Genomic DNA, 14981 nt, shown 5'->3' with positions numbered 1-14981 from the left:
TAAATGCACCAATAAGGAAGAAGAACTACACCTCTACTCCAGAGCTCCAGTTAATAAACGTAGACAGGCCACCTCAGGATGTGGGGCTGAATCCCTGCCCTTCACCCCGACAGCTCGAGGATGAGGGTGGGCCGGGAAGAACGGTAATCCGTCCGTGGAGAAACCTGGCAAACCCCACTTTACCCAACTGTGAAGGCTGACGTCACCAGGGATGTCACGTGGATGTCACGTCGTCCCTGATGTGATGCAACAAGAAGGGCACCTACACCCATTACCCAGGCTAATCAGGAGAAAAGCACCCGACAAACCCAGATCGGGGCACAGTCTACAGGACGCCTGCTAGAGCTCCTCAATCTGCCATGGTCACAAGAACAAGGGAAGCCGGAGAAACTGTCCCAGGCCAGAGGAGACTGGGAGATGAGTTCCCTGGGCAGAAAAATGACAGTAATAGAAGATGCGGTGAAACCCACACAGTCTGGAGTCTAGCTACTGTCAGGTCTTAGTTCTGACCATGAACAAAACGCTACCAACGGGGGCAACGGGGGGAGGGAGACAGGCGAACTGTCTGGACCATCTTTCCAACTTTTCGGTAAACCTAGAATTACGCCCCCCAAAAAAGTTGTTTAAAAAATAACCAATCGCCGAAACCGGTTTGGCTCAGTGGATAGAGCGTCGGCCTGCGGACTGAAAGGTCCCAGGTTCGATTCCGGTCAAGGGCATGTACCTGGGTTGCGGGCACATCCCCAGTAGGAGATGTGCAGGAGGCAGCTGATCGATGTTTCTCTCTCATCGATGTTTCTAACTCTCTATCTCTCTCCCTTCCTCTCTGTAAAAAATCAATAAAATATATTTTAAAAAAAATAACCAATCAATCAATTAAATACAATTCAGAGCAGCATCTAACATTCCGTATCGGAAGCAGGCCTTCATCATAATAGTGATACCAAACATAATCCCTGCCTCTGAGAGCTTGCACTTAGATGCAGTTGCAAAAAAAATGCTATAAACTGAGAAATACATTTTTTTCCTCTCAGGTTTCTTATATGTTCTTTCCTCTAAAAGAAAAATATACATAAGTCCAAAATGTCTCTCTTCACCTTATTTCCATGTGGGAGGTAGAATGGGCAACAAGGTGGAATCTAAAGGGGCTGATGAGACATACAGTAGCCAAGATTCAGGGAGAACCTCTGCGCCTAGATTTGTAAACCCTGAAACGCCCCTATGTGTTTGCCTTTGATGCTCCAGAGTTCCTTAGGAGAGAAAAATCAAAATGTAGGATAAAAAGGTTTTAAAGTTATTCTGAATCATTTTGTAGTTTAAATAGAAATATTTAAATTCTATTTTAAATAGCTGCACTGTATCTGTTATGTAGTTAAATACATAGAATGGGACATGAGAAGCAGGCCTAGATTCTCCCTCCTAATCCTGCTGTTCGCTGCGAAGGAGGCCCTGGGCACTCACTAAACCAGAATCCACATTTGGAAAGTGAAGCGGCCTAATTATCTGTAAGATCCCACCTCTAACTCTAAAATGTTATGACTGACCTCTAATGGTCTTGTTTTTTATTTTATTTTATAGTTTGTAACAATTTATTACACTAGTTTATTATGCTCTAGTTGCAATAGCAGTTTCCAGAGTCTGGGTGTAAGAAAAACAAAAATTAGACATGCTTTCAAAGTGCCTCTGGACACGCCTGCATACAAAGAGGCTCTGACCAACCAATTAATTTGGCCAAAGTAAAAAGTCTAGATAGAAATGAGAGAAATGCTGTAAGCAGTATGTAAAATTCCTAATTCCAGAACATAATACTGCTAACATGTAGTATTTAAAAATATTTTCTAAAGTCAGCATTTTAAAGGCTATGTCCATTTTAAATAAAATTTAAGAAGTACTTCACTAACATGAGTCATAACTGAAAGGAAATTCTGTGGCCTAAGAAACAGCATGATGAAAATGATATGACGCAACAATAATACTATTAAGGTGTACACCAGGAAAATATTGAGAGATGGCATTTTCCTTTATGATGATCTTTCTAAGGCTAAAATTTATCAATGAATGGAGATATTCCTCAAGGTATATTATTTATCATAAAATCTGATACCAGTAATGAACAGGGGGAAGGATCACCCCTCCCCGCCCACCAACAGAGAAATGTAAAACTCTTCTGCTTGAAGGATGTGCCCCTCTCCTATTCCCTAAGGAGCTAGCTCCAAAAATCCCCTGGGCCCTGCCTAACATCAGTTAAAATCTACTAAACTGAAGTTAACAAAAAAACTTGCAAGGATGGGCACATAACGGAGGGCACAGTCAAGTGGATTAAACAGCAGCCAAAAACATGAATAATAAAAGCTAGGGAAATGTAAAATTGAAGGAGAAGGGACAACTGGAATATAATTTATTAAATGAAGAGAAAGTAGTAAATGTCAAGTCAGAGTAAGAACAAAGAGGCCTGTTTTTTGGAAAGGTACCTGTTAAGATGCTGTAACGGAAAAAAGAGTATTAAATTCCTAAAAGAAAATCTTTGAAGAGATTGAGATCTAAAGTGAAGAACTGGACATACTTTTTTAAAAAAAAAAGAAAAAAGAAAGACAAGAAAAAAGAAAAAGCCCGGCCAGTGTAGCTCAGTGGTAAAGCGTCGACCCATGAACCAGGAGGTCACTGGTTCAGTTCCCATCAGTGCACATGCCTGGGCTGTAGGCTCGATCTCCAGTAGGGGGCGTGCGTGCAGGAGGCAACCAATCGATGATGTTTCTCTCTCATCCTTGATGCTTCTATCTCTCTATCCTTTTCCCTTCCTCTCTCTCTAAAAATCAATAAAAACATTTAAAAACAAGCAAACTAGAAACTAGGAAAGAAACCCATTGATCAGTCTGCAGTCTCTGGACGAGTTGTTAAACTCACATAGGTCTGTGGTCGGGCTGAGCGAACTCAAAGGTCCTTCCAGCCTTACTGTTCCATGAAAACTTCAAAATACTACCAGGACAAAACAAGTCTAAAATAACTTTTATATTTATGGTGTCAGTAATAAAGTTCACATATAGGCACTATAAAAGCTTCAATTTTAATTTTTTTGTATTACCTTATTTTATGTAAGTCACTGTCTGCTTTGTTTTCTAAATTCCTGCAATAAACGTTGTCAGTTTTATAATCAAGATTTTACTAAAATAAAAGAAAAAGTAAAGAAAAGTTTAATCAAGAATAAGATAAAGTTTAATCTGATATGGAAAGTTTAAAACAAAATGTCCTCCCTTAAGGAAAACAGAAGCTGAGGTTACTTTCCAAGTAAGTAAGGTGAGCAGCAGATTAATCTACTAATCTATAATAATAGAAGCATAATATGCTAATTAGACCGGTTAGCTGAACGACCTTCCAGACGAAGCCGGGGCTGCGAGGGCAAAGGCAAGCCTCAGCGGCTTCGAGGGCCAAGCCCCTTGCACTTATTTCGTGCATCGGGCCTCTAGTTTAGGAATAACGGTCCTGCTCAGAGGATGTTTAGCAACGCAAAATGAAAAAACCTGGGCGGCACTGTGAACGCAGACAAACTCCACCCTCTCTGAAAAGTGGCACCAGGCAGAGCAAAGGCAGGGGGACTACCCTGGTGGAGGTGGCTTCAAGTTCATCTTCAGTTCCTCTCAGGGGAAGATGCGGACTTACCTCTTTCTGTAGATTAGAAAGCTGAGACGAAAGGCTCTCGATTCTCATACGACTTTCCATCAGCTCTTCCCTGGCACTGTTGACAGAAGACGTGTTCATCTCTGACGAGAGCCTGGCATTCTCGAGCTAAAAGAAGAAGCAAGCGATAGTCAGCCTTATCTATGTGGAATGGAACAAACCAATGAGGAAGCATGATTCATCTCAAGGCATTTCATTTCAGACCTCAGCCCTGCTGGTAACTGGTTGATGAAACAGGAAGAGCATCATGAAGTTGGCCGACACAGGAAAAGTTACCGTAAGTGTGTCACTGTGTGAGCGTTAACAATGCTCACACACCTGGGTCTCTGCCCAACGTGTATTACTCCAATATTTTGTCCATCATATCTCTAATGTCTCAGATAATACTGCTAAAAGGAGACTGGGCAGTAGCAACTTAACCATGGTAGGAAAACAAAAATCGCATATCTCTAACCCACCAAATAATGCAGAATTTAAAGAAAATAGGCAGAAAGCACTAATTGATAAATTACTTGAAACCAGATAGAAACACTTCCTTTCAGAAGCAAAAAAAAAACAAACAAACAGCTCCTCAGGTAATTCAATATCCTATTCCTCCAAATGCCCATAATATTTATTCTGCATGTGCTCAGCACGCTTTTATGTATGCCGCCTCTCCCCTGGCTCCCTTTGAGGCCGAAGTCTATGTGACGGACCAATCCTTACTTTGGCTCCTCCACTGCCCTGCACAATGCCTCGCACTGAACAAGTATTGGGCGATTGAATATGGGGTTTCAAGGACCTCTCCCTTCCACCAACCAACTGCTGCATCATAAAATGGACTAAAAGCACATGAACAGTGTAAGGCCATGCAATAGAAATTATTTTTCAATACCTCTATGACCCTAATTTTCGAAATCTTCACTAATAATTCTTTCTAATCAAAACATGTAACATTTACCACATTGGGGTAAAATCATTTCCTAGGAAAGCTTGTACCCGTAGGTGATTTGATGGATTTTTGCATGGTCTGCTAATACAAAAATTTTATAATATTTTTTTGATTAATAATAGTGGCAGAGGAAGAAATATCAGACTTTCCATTTGGCGTTTGTTCAAAAAAGCCCCAAATATGTGTACACTGATGCCATGGAGGTCAGAACTAGATGCAGCCCAGCGCTGGTTTACAATTGTATGGATGCGCAGGACGGCGTGATTAGCACTTGCTATTGAAAGAAAACTGTTTTCAGATGGCTTGGGTTTTACTACTATGACATGACATGACTGATCAGTGGAACAAAAAGATAAACCCTCATCTCAGATAAAATTAGAATAATCCTACTTTCTTTTAATAATTTCTAGTAACATTCACTTAGCATGCGGTGAAGGCCAGGGGGTAGTGGGTGGGGGAGGAGGAGGGTCACTGGGGGAAAAAGAGAGACAGCTGTAATACTTTCAACAATAAAAATAAATTAAAAAAAAAAAAGAAAGAAAACTAGAACAGAGCAAGCATCATCAGGTGACTGAGGTCACGGCTCAGAGCCCGAACCTGCCCCCTGAAGCGACTCTTGCCTTGGCGTGGTAAGTCTGCTCCAGCTCCTCCTTGTACATCTTGACCTGGGCATCGTGCTGCTCGCGAATCTCGTGCAGGGCTTGCGCCAGCTTGTACTCATACTCAATCTGACGCCCGGAGTCCACCTCTACCAAGCGAGTTTCATGCTTCCTTCTGGTCTCATTAATCTCCTGTCGGGGAGGGGAGAGTGACATAAAACCAAGTTGCTCACCATGGCTGCCTTGGTACAAGTGTGCGTGGCATCAGAGGCACCTGAAGTTTAGGCACCCACCCTCGCATCTGTCCTAGCGGGCATGTGAGTATAGCTTTTTGCCCTCATTTTCAAATGAGACGATTTCAAGGATGAAACTAATAACAGAAATGGCAGCATCTCAAGCCCTGAGGATTCTGTTTCTTTTCAGTAGCACAGCTCTGAAAGGCCTGGGAGACATACTAAAGTACCATGCAATCATGCAAAACTATGTACACCTACTAGTAATCGTTTTTCTAAAATGTCATATTGACGATCCTAAGGACACCGCTGAGAAAAATCCACATGAAAAGTTAAACTTGTGCGGACAACTTCAACTAGCAGATTTGTACACAATAAAACTCTTTTCTTAGACATACTAAGATGCAACAATGGGCAGAGCAAGCTAATTTACATGAGTTATTGTAAGAGCTGCGGCTGAGGTATCAATACCAATTGATACAGAACCTTAACAATTAGCACTTTACTATCTTGAGTACTTATGACAAGTCACTGTTAAAGAATAGAATGTAGGCATAATCCTTTGCTCTATGTTTTAAGCAAGTGTCCAAAACTAGAATGTCTGGAGAAACACAAGCCCGAGAGTCAAGTTTCCATTCCAGCTTCCAGCTCTGAAAATACAACAGATCGTTCTTTAATGACAATAATTAAAGCGGCCACAAGAGGGGGATATAACCCATTGAAGTTCTTGTTCCCGTATCACCTTACTGCAAGTGTTTTCTATGCCTTTCCTCATCTTTCTTTTAACACTTCTTTGCAGAGGAAAATGCATTGGACAGAACCAGAAAACCAGGTTCAAATTATAGTTCTGCTATTAACCTCTCAGGGCTCACATCTATGTAATGAAGTGAAAAGCATGCAAATGAAAGGTTTAGTTCAGCAAATGTTGAGACGTACTAATAATTTTGCCCTTTGCCTCCCTACCTCCTCTTTCTGGTTTTCTCCTTCCATTCTTGCCCCTTTAACTGTTCCTAATAAGGAACTTAGGTATACTTATGGAATAGAATTATATCTTCCATGTAAAAAAAAAAAAAAGGAATATTTTAAATTCATTCTCAAATAAGGCAAAAACTAACAAGATGTTCCCCAACGGTGTAGATTACAAAGCTGAGATGAAAGGAGTCCACGCACAGCATCAGAATAAGTAGTGGTAAATTACAAACAATTTTAACAAAACAAAACAAAAATGACGTCAACTTAATATAAAAATATCTCCCTTTATAAAGCAAAACTGTCGTTAACAAGTATATGGTAGCATTCACTAGTTTACAAGGAGCTTTCACATACAACATTCCATTTTGATCTTCTCCACTCCTTGAAGAAAAAAACAGCAAGTATTGGTATTTCATTTTTAAATTAAAAAACAATTCAAGAGTTGCCCAAAGTCAGAATGCTTGGGAGAGCACTTAAATCCCAACAATACCGATTTTAATACTCTATCATTATAAAAATGGTCATATCTCCAATATTTTTCTACAATAAAAAAAAATTTAACTTATATAATAAATTCCTATTTTCAAATCATTGTTAATTATTGTTTTCAAAATTATATTACTTCTAAAAACATTTCACTATTTAACTGCATGTTTGCCCTGGGTTCATGTCAACCCCCTTCCATTTAGAGGAAATATACATTCCCCTTTCTCCAATTTTATTACTTCTTTTTTCGCAACACTTGCTGCCTTCAACCCCCAAGGTTTGACCACAGAAGGTAAGGCTTGTAAATGATACCTTAAAATACACACATATAGCTATAAATGCTATGGGTACCAGCCTTCCAGAAGGCCCCCAATGGTTGGTAGTCACGCCCTGTGTCATGGTTGGCGTGTGAGATGGAGAGTGAAGATATATCACTTCTGGGAGTAGCTTCCAGAAGATAATGAGGCCTCTGTCTTGCTCTTACTCGCTCCCTACTCGCCACTCTTGGGAGAAGCCACAGCGTGAGCAGCCCTCTGGAGAAGCCCTCGTTGAACTAACAGCTCCTGCCAACAGCCTGTGAATGAGCTGGGAAGCAGTTTCTCCAGCCCAGGTGAAAGCCTGACTGTAACCTCATGAGAGACCCTGAAGCATAACCACCCAGTGAGACAGCTCTCAGAATCCCGACCTCCAGAAACTGTGAAATAATAAAGGCCTGTGGTTTTAAGCTGCTAAGTTTTGGAGTAATCTGTGAGGCAGTAATACAAATGCTTAAACAGTAATTAACTGCTGTGACTAAGCCTTTATAAACCAGATGAAGTAAAATCATACCTGTGTTCTCATATGCAGCCTTTTAGCAGCAGTGCCTTGAAAAGTTTACCTACAAAATTTCTCCCATTATTTACATACAAAGTTATAACAAAGCCTTTTGGGATGCCTCCATTCCTTGAAGAAGTAAAAATTATACACAGTTACCTCCTCATACATGCTTTTACGGAACTCCAGGTCCTCGGTCAGGCTCTGACAGCGATTCTCCAAGTCCACTTTAAGCAGAGTTTCATCAGCTAACTGTTTTTTGGCAGCAGTCAAGGAGACTTCCAGCTAACATCAGGAAAAAGAATTGATGGGCATTATACAGCAACCATATAGTAATAAACTTAATTGCTATCGATGGATCGAATCCAATCAAGTACTGCAACTTCTCTGTATTTGCAAGTGTACGAGAGTCCCTCCTGATAACCTTTATCCTTAACTGTGTGTTCGGCTGCTGTCCCACCCACAGAGTGCCACGCCAAAACACCTCTCAAATCTGGTAACTGGCAACAGGGAATGAACAGAAACTTCTGACTTACATTTCAAAACTCAAGCCAAAGATTGAACTACCACTTTCATCTTTTCCTGTCTGCAGCGCACCGTATGACACCTTCTCTTGTCCTACCTCACATTTTGTTACGATAATGAAATAGGCTTTGAGAGCAAGAAGCAGAAGGAGCATGATCAAGACACAATGACTAAAGAGTGGAGGTGCTTTGAACATTAGCTGCCTTGAGGCCATCAGATAAGCCATAAAATAATCAAAAATCAATCAACCAAGGCAATTACTCTGCCGAATATGGTTCAAGAGGAGTGGTTACTGACCTGGCCGATCTGATCCTTCAGATCCTCCAATTCTACCTCTAAACTTTTCTTGTCGCCAAGTGCAGTAGCCAGAGCCGCATCTTTAGAATTCAGTGCTGCTTCATATTCTCGGAGCTTCATCTGGGCTCCATTAAGATCAGATTCTTTCTTAGCGTAACTGCAAGACAAGTGAAGAAGGGCAAGACATCAAATTCTACCCCTAACTTGAGGCCTTCTCCCGCCCTGCTTAGGGGGAAAGAGGCAGTTTATCTAAAACCTGCCATAACCTGCTAAAATCAGAGGAGCAATTCAGGAGCATTGTTTCTCAAGTTTTAGGTGGATAACAGCTTTCCCTTTCAGGAATTTCCCTAACAGAAGTCCACGGGGACCAATGCACCAGAATCCTGGTTATCTCTGAGAAAAAACACATGTGCTCCTTGTTCCTTAACAGGAATTACATGTTTCTGTAAGAAGACTCTTTTTTTACATATATTTCTTAATCTATTAGTCAAATCACAACTCAGTTCTTCTTGTATAAAGATGCAGTGAGGGGGAGGAATCAAAATAAAACAAAAACGGGAATTTCTTCTAACTTCTTATCAGCTATCGCATCTTACACCGTTGCCGTCAAACACACAGAGGGGCCTGCAGCCTGGAGGCAACGTCAATCGTGGTTCTGGGTTCTATTCCTACAGTCTTACCTCTAAGTTCCCTAACTGCACCTTTCAGTTTTTCATTGTTAAAATATTGTGTGAATTCCACCCAATGGTGTGATGGTAAATGTTTAATAACCAACTCTGGTGTGGTGGTGGGGGCGTCAGCATGTACTAGTATGAGACATATATGCAGACATGTACATATGATTCTCAGACATTTTTGAAAAAATAAATATTTATTATTTTTAATATAATGAATATTATAAACCAATATGAATAGGAGCTATAAATCAAGATATAAAATGAGATTAAACAAGTGGAAATAAAGTTATTATAAAAAGCAATTTTGTAACTTAGTATCATATAAAAACTCCATTGATATAAGAACTAACTGACCCCAAGCTTGCAAGCGCTTTCCATTCCTTACATAGGAGGTGATTTTTAAGACTTCCCTAACTATACATTAGGGTCTCTCTGATATTCTGAAGAAAAATTAATTATTTCAGCTTATATTATTAACTACCAAAAAAATTAGGTCTAAATTGAGGTTTCTTTTTCTTTTTACTAACTGGAGTTCTATATTATAAAATTAAGGTTCCTTTGTATATTTTGTCAAATAATTACCTCTTAAAGAAAAGTATTTTTTATCCAAATAATTCTATTATTAATTAGAAATTAATATCAAATATCTCAATATCTGCTCTTAATTAAAACTGTAATTGTAGATTATTTATACTAGTAATGTTTGAGTGGGCTAAAAGAAAAGTTTAATAACTAATAGAAATTCTTAAAATCTGTAATATTAAAATAAAGTGCACATATCTGTCCAAAGGATAAGCAAATATAAAAAGATTTAATAATATTCATGTCTTACTCATTTTGGTATCATAAAACAACTATATTCATAAAATCTCAGCAGTCATATCAGATTTTGCTTAAATCCTTTATTTTAAAAAAACCCACAAGATGGCAACCTTTCACTGAAGATTTGTGAAAAAAAAAATCAAGTATTTTTTTTAAAATCCCATGTAGTCATTAATTCATAACAAAAAAGAATGCCTCGTTGCAACAATTGGTCCTAGCTGGGAACTCCACAGAACAGAATCAATACTTGTGGAGGAGCTATTATTTTATCCCACTGTATAAATGACCAGAGCTGGGCAGGAATACATATTATAATGCATATGATTTTTAAAAAATTTTATGTATTCCACAATATTTACAAAAGCTACTGGCTCAAATTACTTAACAATTACAAAACATTCTACTGCACCACTGTCTAATATTTAAATCTCATATCATAATGTGAGATTCCACTTTGCAATGGCAGGGGAGTGAACCTGTGCTTCCCAGAAACCAAAGAGCCCACCAAGGATACTGGACACACACAAACACAACGACACGTAATATCACTCCAACTTCACGGGCTACTTACTGTATGTTCTGTGTCTTACTTCATTGATTTAATGGCTATAATTAATGTACATGGTTCCAGATCCAGAATGCTAAACCACAAGTGAAAGATACTGCGCAGCACCTTGTGGAGAACAGGAAATACGAGACGCCGAAACAATGAAGAGAGTGCACCTAATGACTGGAGTACGCTGGCTTCTTCCACAGAAATCATGACCAGCTATGACAAGGAGTGGACTAAAGGGGATGAGTAGGATATGCTTTTGATGTGTGATACCTCGAGCCACCCCGAGGTACCAGCTGAAATGTGGTGTCAAGTTCTTAGTTACTTATACTGCTGTTATTCTGTAAAAAATATACATTGTTCCACTACAGATTCTTTCCTAAAGCTGTAACTCTGACATTACTGAAAATAGTAGGAAGATACAAATCAGAATTAGAAGTGTGCTTAAAATTGCAAATGAAAGCTAACCTTATATGCCCTGGCTCAAGGGGAAAGAGGAGGAGAGTTGGATACTACGGCTGCACATTTATTCTTGCACATTTATGTTACATTTATCATACAAGTCCGTACTTAGCTACCTCAGGACACTGAGAACTCTTTGAGGGTTCTACATAGACAATGTATAAATAGTGACTGTTTTGGTCATTGTTAAAGAAACTCCCCAAATAGTCTCCCCAAAAACCCATTCTGCCTTTTTTATGCTATGTAAAATATCATGTATTTTCCTAAAAATAAATAACTGTGACACTTTTATAATCTCTAAAAGGTGCATTCCTAGATGTCCTCCCTATCGTCTGCCAATTTCCAAGGTTCGATGGATAATGAAAAAATTCCTAAGATTACACCTGATCAGAAGCCATGAGTCAGTGAGTTTGATGGGCCACATAAGCTGCCAAAATACCAAGGCCCTGTAGCAAGTTACTGTCTTGAACATAATCTTGTCAGTTTCCTAACTGCATTATTATTTTTCATTCATTCAAAGTGCTGCAGGAAGTCCTGACCTAACTGTCAGTACGTAATCTAAGTGCAGAAACCTGCAGAACTGACATCCTAAACCACACACAGGAACTGGCTGCAGCTCTCACCTAAGCAGAGGAGCCACTGACAATGCCCAGGAACAGAGAGCAACTTACACAGCAATCCAGGGGCCGGTGGGCATTCCTCCTTGACTGTATTTCATAACTGGATTTGTCCAGTGTGACTGACCTGCCTAAGGTATTCCTACCTCCAGATAAGGAGATCTTTCTGCGTTTTCATCTAAATTCAACATGAAATATTGCACTAATACTAAAAATATGCACACTGGATATAAGTCAAAAAACATATCCATTTACTGTAGATGTTTACAGAAGAACCAATATTCCAATTGCAGACAGGGAGAGAGTTTTATAAAGTGTAGTTGACCATGGAAAAAATATCCTTGGGTGAGGATTAACAAAAATAAATAGAAGAAAAAAATGTAGTTGATACTCTATCCTAATTAAGAATGCCCTCCCAACCCTAGCTGGTTTGGCTCAGTGAATAGAGTACTGGCCTGTGAACTGAAGGGTCCCAGGTTTGATTCTGGTCAAGGGCACATGTCCTAGGGTTGTGGGCTCAATCCCCAGTTGGGGGTGTGCAGGAGGCAGCTGATCAATGATTCTCTCTCATCATTGATGTTGCTATCTCTTTCTCCCTCTCCCTTTGCTCTGAAATCAATAAAAATCCTATCTAATAATAGAGAAACATGGTAATTAACCATAACTTCGCTACCCTTCCCATTGGCTAGTCAGCAAGATATGCAAATTAACTGCCAGCCAAGATGTCGGCCGGCAGCCAGGCAGCTAAAGCGAACATGAACATGAGGCTTGCTTACTCCAGTGATGGAGGAAGTCAATGTTCCCCGCCTGCCGCAGCTCAGCTCTGAGCTCCGGATGAAACAATGTTGCAATTATAGAACCTAAACAAACCCCAGAAACCTGCTTTCAGCCAGCGTGGCGTCAGAGCTTAGAGTGGCCAGTGATGGCAACAGAGTTTCAATTATAGAATATAAACAAACCCATGTACCTGCTTTCAGCCGGCAACGGCCTCAGAGCTGGAGCCTGCTCTCAGCTCCAGTGACAGCTATAGAAGGTAAATTAATCCCAGAATAAAAAAAAAAATAGGCCGAAGCCGGTTAGGCTCAGTGGATAGAGCGTCGGCCTGCGGACTGAGGGGTCCCAGGTTCGATTCCGGTCAAGGGCATGTACCTGGGTTGCGGGCACATCCCCAGTGGGAGATGTGCAGGAGGTGGCTGATCGATGTTTCTCTCCCATCGATGTTTCTAACTCTCTATCTCTCTCCCTTCCTCTCTGTAAAAAATCAATAAAATATATTTTAAAAAAAAAATAGAAAAAAGGAGAGGCTGGGAGCTTTAGTTGCCCACCAGCCTGAAAACAGCCCTCAGCCCCTCACCCAGACTGGCCAGGCACCCCGTGGGGACCCCCACCCTGAAGGGGGAGTGACCAGCTGCAAACAGCCATCAATCCATCATCCAGGCTGGCCAGGCACCCAAGCAGGACACCCACCCTGATCCGGGACACCTTTCAGGGCAAACCAGCTGGCCCCCACCCGTGCACCAGGCCTCTATCCTATATAGTAAACGGGTAATATGGAAACTGACCCTAACAGCAGAAGGAGTGGGAATGACTGGTCACTATGACACACACTGACCACCAGGGGGCAGACGCTCAATGCAGGAGCTGCCCTCTGGTGGTCAGGGCGCTCTCACATGGGAGGAGCTCTGCTCAGCCACAAGCCAGGCTGCTGGCTGCCAGTACAGCGGTGGTGGTGGGAGCCTCTCCTGCCTCCTCAGCAGCGCTAAGGATGTCCGACTGCAGTTTAGGCCTGCTCCCCGCTGGCAAGTGGACATCTCCCAAGGGCTGCCAGGCTGCCAGAGGGATGTCTGATTGCCATCTTAGGCCCAATCCCCTGGGGAGTGGGCCTAAGCCAGCAGGTGGTCATCCCCTGAGGGGTCCCAGACTGTGAGAGGGCACAGGCCGGGCTAAGGGCCCCCCCTCCCCATCCCCCCCGAGTGCACAAATTTTTGTGCACTGGGCCTCTAGTGTGTATATATATATATGCCCTCCCAGGCCCGGCCAGCTTGGCTCAGTGGTTGAGCATTGACCTATGAACCAGGAGGTCACGGTTCGATTCTCGGTCAGTGCACATACCCAAGTTTGTGGGCTCAATCCCCAGTGGGGATCATGCAGGAGGCAGCCGATCAATGTTTCTCTCTCATTAATGTTTCTGTCTCTCTATCCCTCTCCCTTCCTCTATGAAATCAATAAAAATATTTTAAAAACAAAACAAAAGCCCCACAGAGTTACATTAAGCAATTCCACTTAAGAGACTTAAATTATAAATGATCTCTTAGTTGGCGGAATAATAACATACCTAGAAAGAGTTATATAAAGTTAGTTTCTGGCTATTAATTGCATTTCCACAAAATTTGCCAAAGATTATGATACTGCATATATAAAAAAGTGGACAGGGCAATTATTTGTATTTAATAAATGTTTGCTCAATGAATATAATCTGTTGAAGATATCGGTGCTTATGGAAAAATCCATCCAAGGTATAATATTGAGGTGATAGACTTACTCCTATAGCCTTTTAAAAAGCTATACATTCTAAATTTGAGGGATTTAAAAACCATACTTAGCAGAAACAGTTCTATTAAAATTGTCACTTTTGCCGAAACCGGTTTGGCTCAGTGGATAGAGCGTCGGCCTGCGGACTGAGGGGTCCCAGGTTCGATTCCGGTCGGGGGCATGTGCCTGGGTTGCGGGCATATCCCTGGTGGGAGATGTGCAGGAGGCAGCTGACCGATGTTTCTCTCTCATCGATGTTTCTAGCTCTCTATCTCTCTCCCTTCCTCTCTGTAAAAAATCAATAAAATATATTTAAAAAAAAAAAATTGTCACTTTTAATCATATCCACAAAGATTTTTTTTTAAATCAATTTTAGAGAGAGGAAGGGAGAGAGAGTAACATCGATGTAATTGGTTGCTTTCTGTATGCAATGCCTGGGCATCAAACTCACCACCTGGGATTTTGCCCTGACCGGGAATAGAGCCCATCACCCTATGGTGAACAGGACATGGCTCGAACCAGCTGAGCCGTAGCAGCCAGGGTGCGAACAAGGATTTTTAAAGCCCTCAAAACAGACCAACTCTATATGGAGAACCAGGCCAATTAGACCAGCTGTTTGAGCTCTTGGCTTTAATTTACCTTACGGTTCTTCTGAACAGCTGTCTCATGGCAGCTGAACACCACACAACACTAGCTGTGTTATTACAGTGCAGTGATGGCCAACCTTTTGAGCTCAACGTGTCAGCATTCTGAAAAACCCTAACTTAACTCTGGTGCCGTGTCACAT

General features: G+C 41.2%; 1 protein-coding gene across 3 annotated transcripts in view; it reads right to left on the bottom strand.

Moving 5' to 3' along the window:
• Positions 1–14981, bottom strand: part of LMNB1 (lamin B1) — a 38949-nt gene that overhangs the window by 14313 nt on the left and 9655 nt on the right. For 2 of the 3 annotated variants that reach the window (XM_036308996.1, XM_036308995.1), the window contains exons 2-5: positions 8532–8688; positions 7869–7994; positions 5227–5397; positions 3658–3783 (exon numbers count right to left, since the gene is read on the bottom strand). In XM_036308996.1, the coding sequence (XP_036164889.1) occupies positions 3658–3783; positions 5227–5397; positions 7869–7994; positions 8532–8688 (580 nt within the window). Of the gene's footprint in view, positions 1–3657; positions 3784–5226; positions 5398–7868; positions 7995–8531; positions 8689–10601; positions 10903–14981 lie in introns of those variants that run through there. The other variant, XM_036308997.1, reaches the window with a different exon arrangement.

This window comes from Myotis myotis, unplaced genomic scaffold (assembly GCF_014108235.1).
Source record: "Myotis myotis isolate mMyoMyo1 unplaced genomic scaffold, mMyoMyo1.p scaffold_m19_p_5, whole genome shotgun sequence".
Classification (NCBI taxonomy): Eukaryota; Metazoa; Chordata; class Mammalia; order Chiroptera; family Vespertilionidae; genus Myotis; species Myotis myotis.
This window is presented reverse-complemented; position numbering and strand designations above follow the sequence as displayed.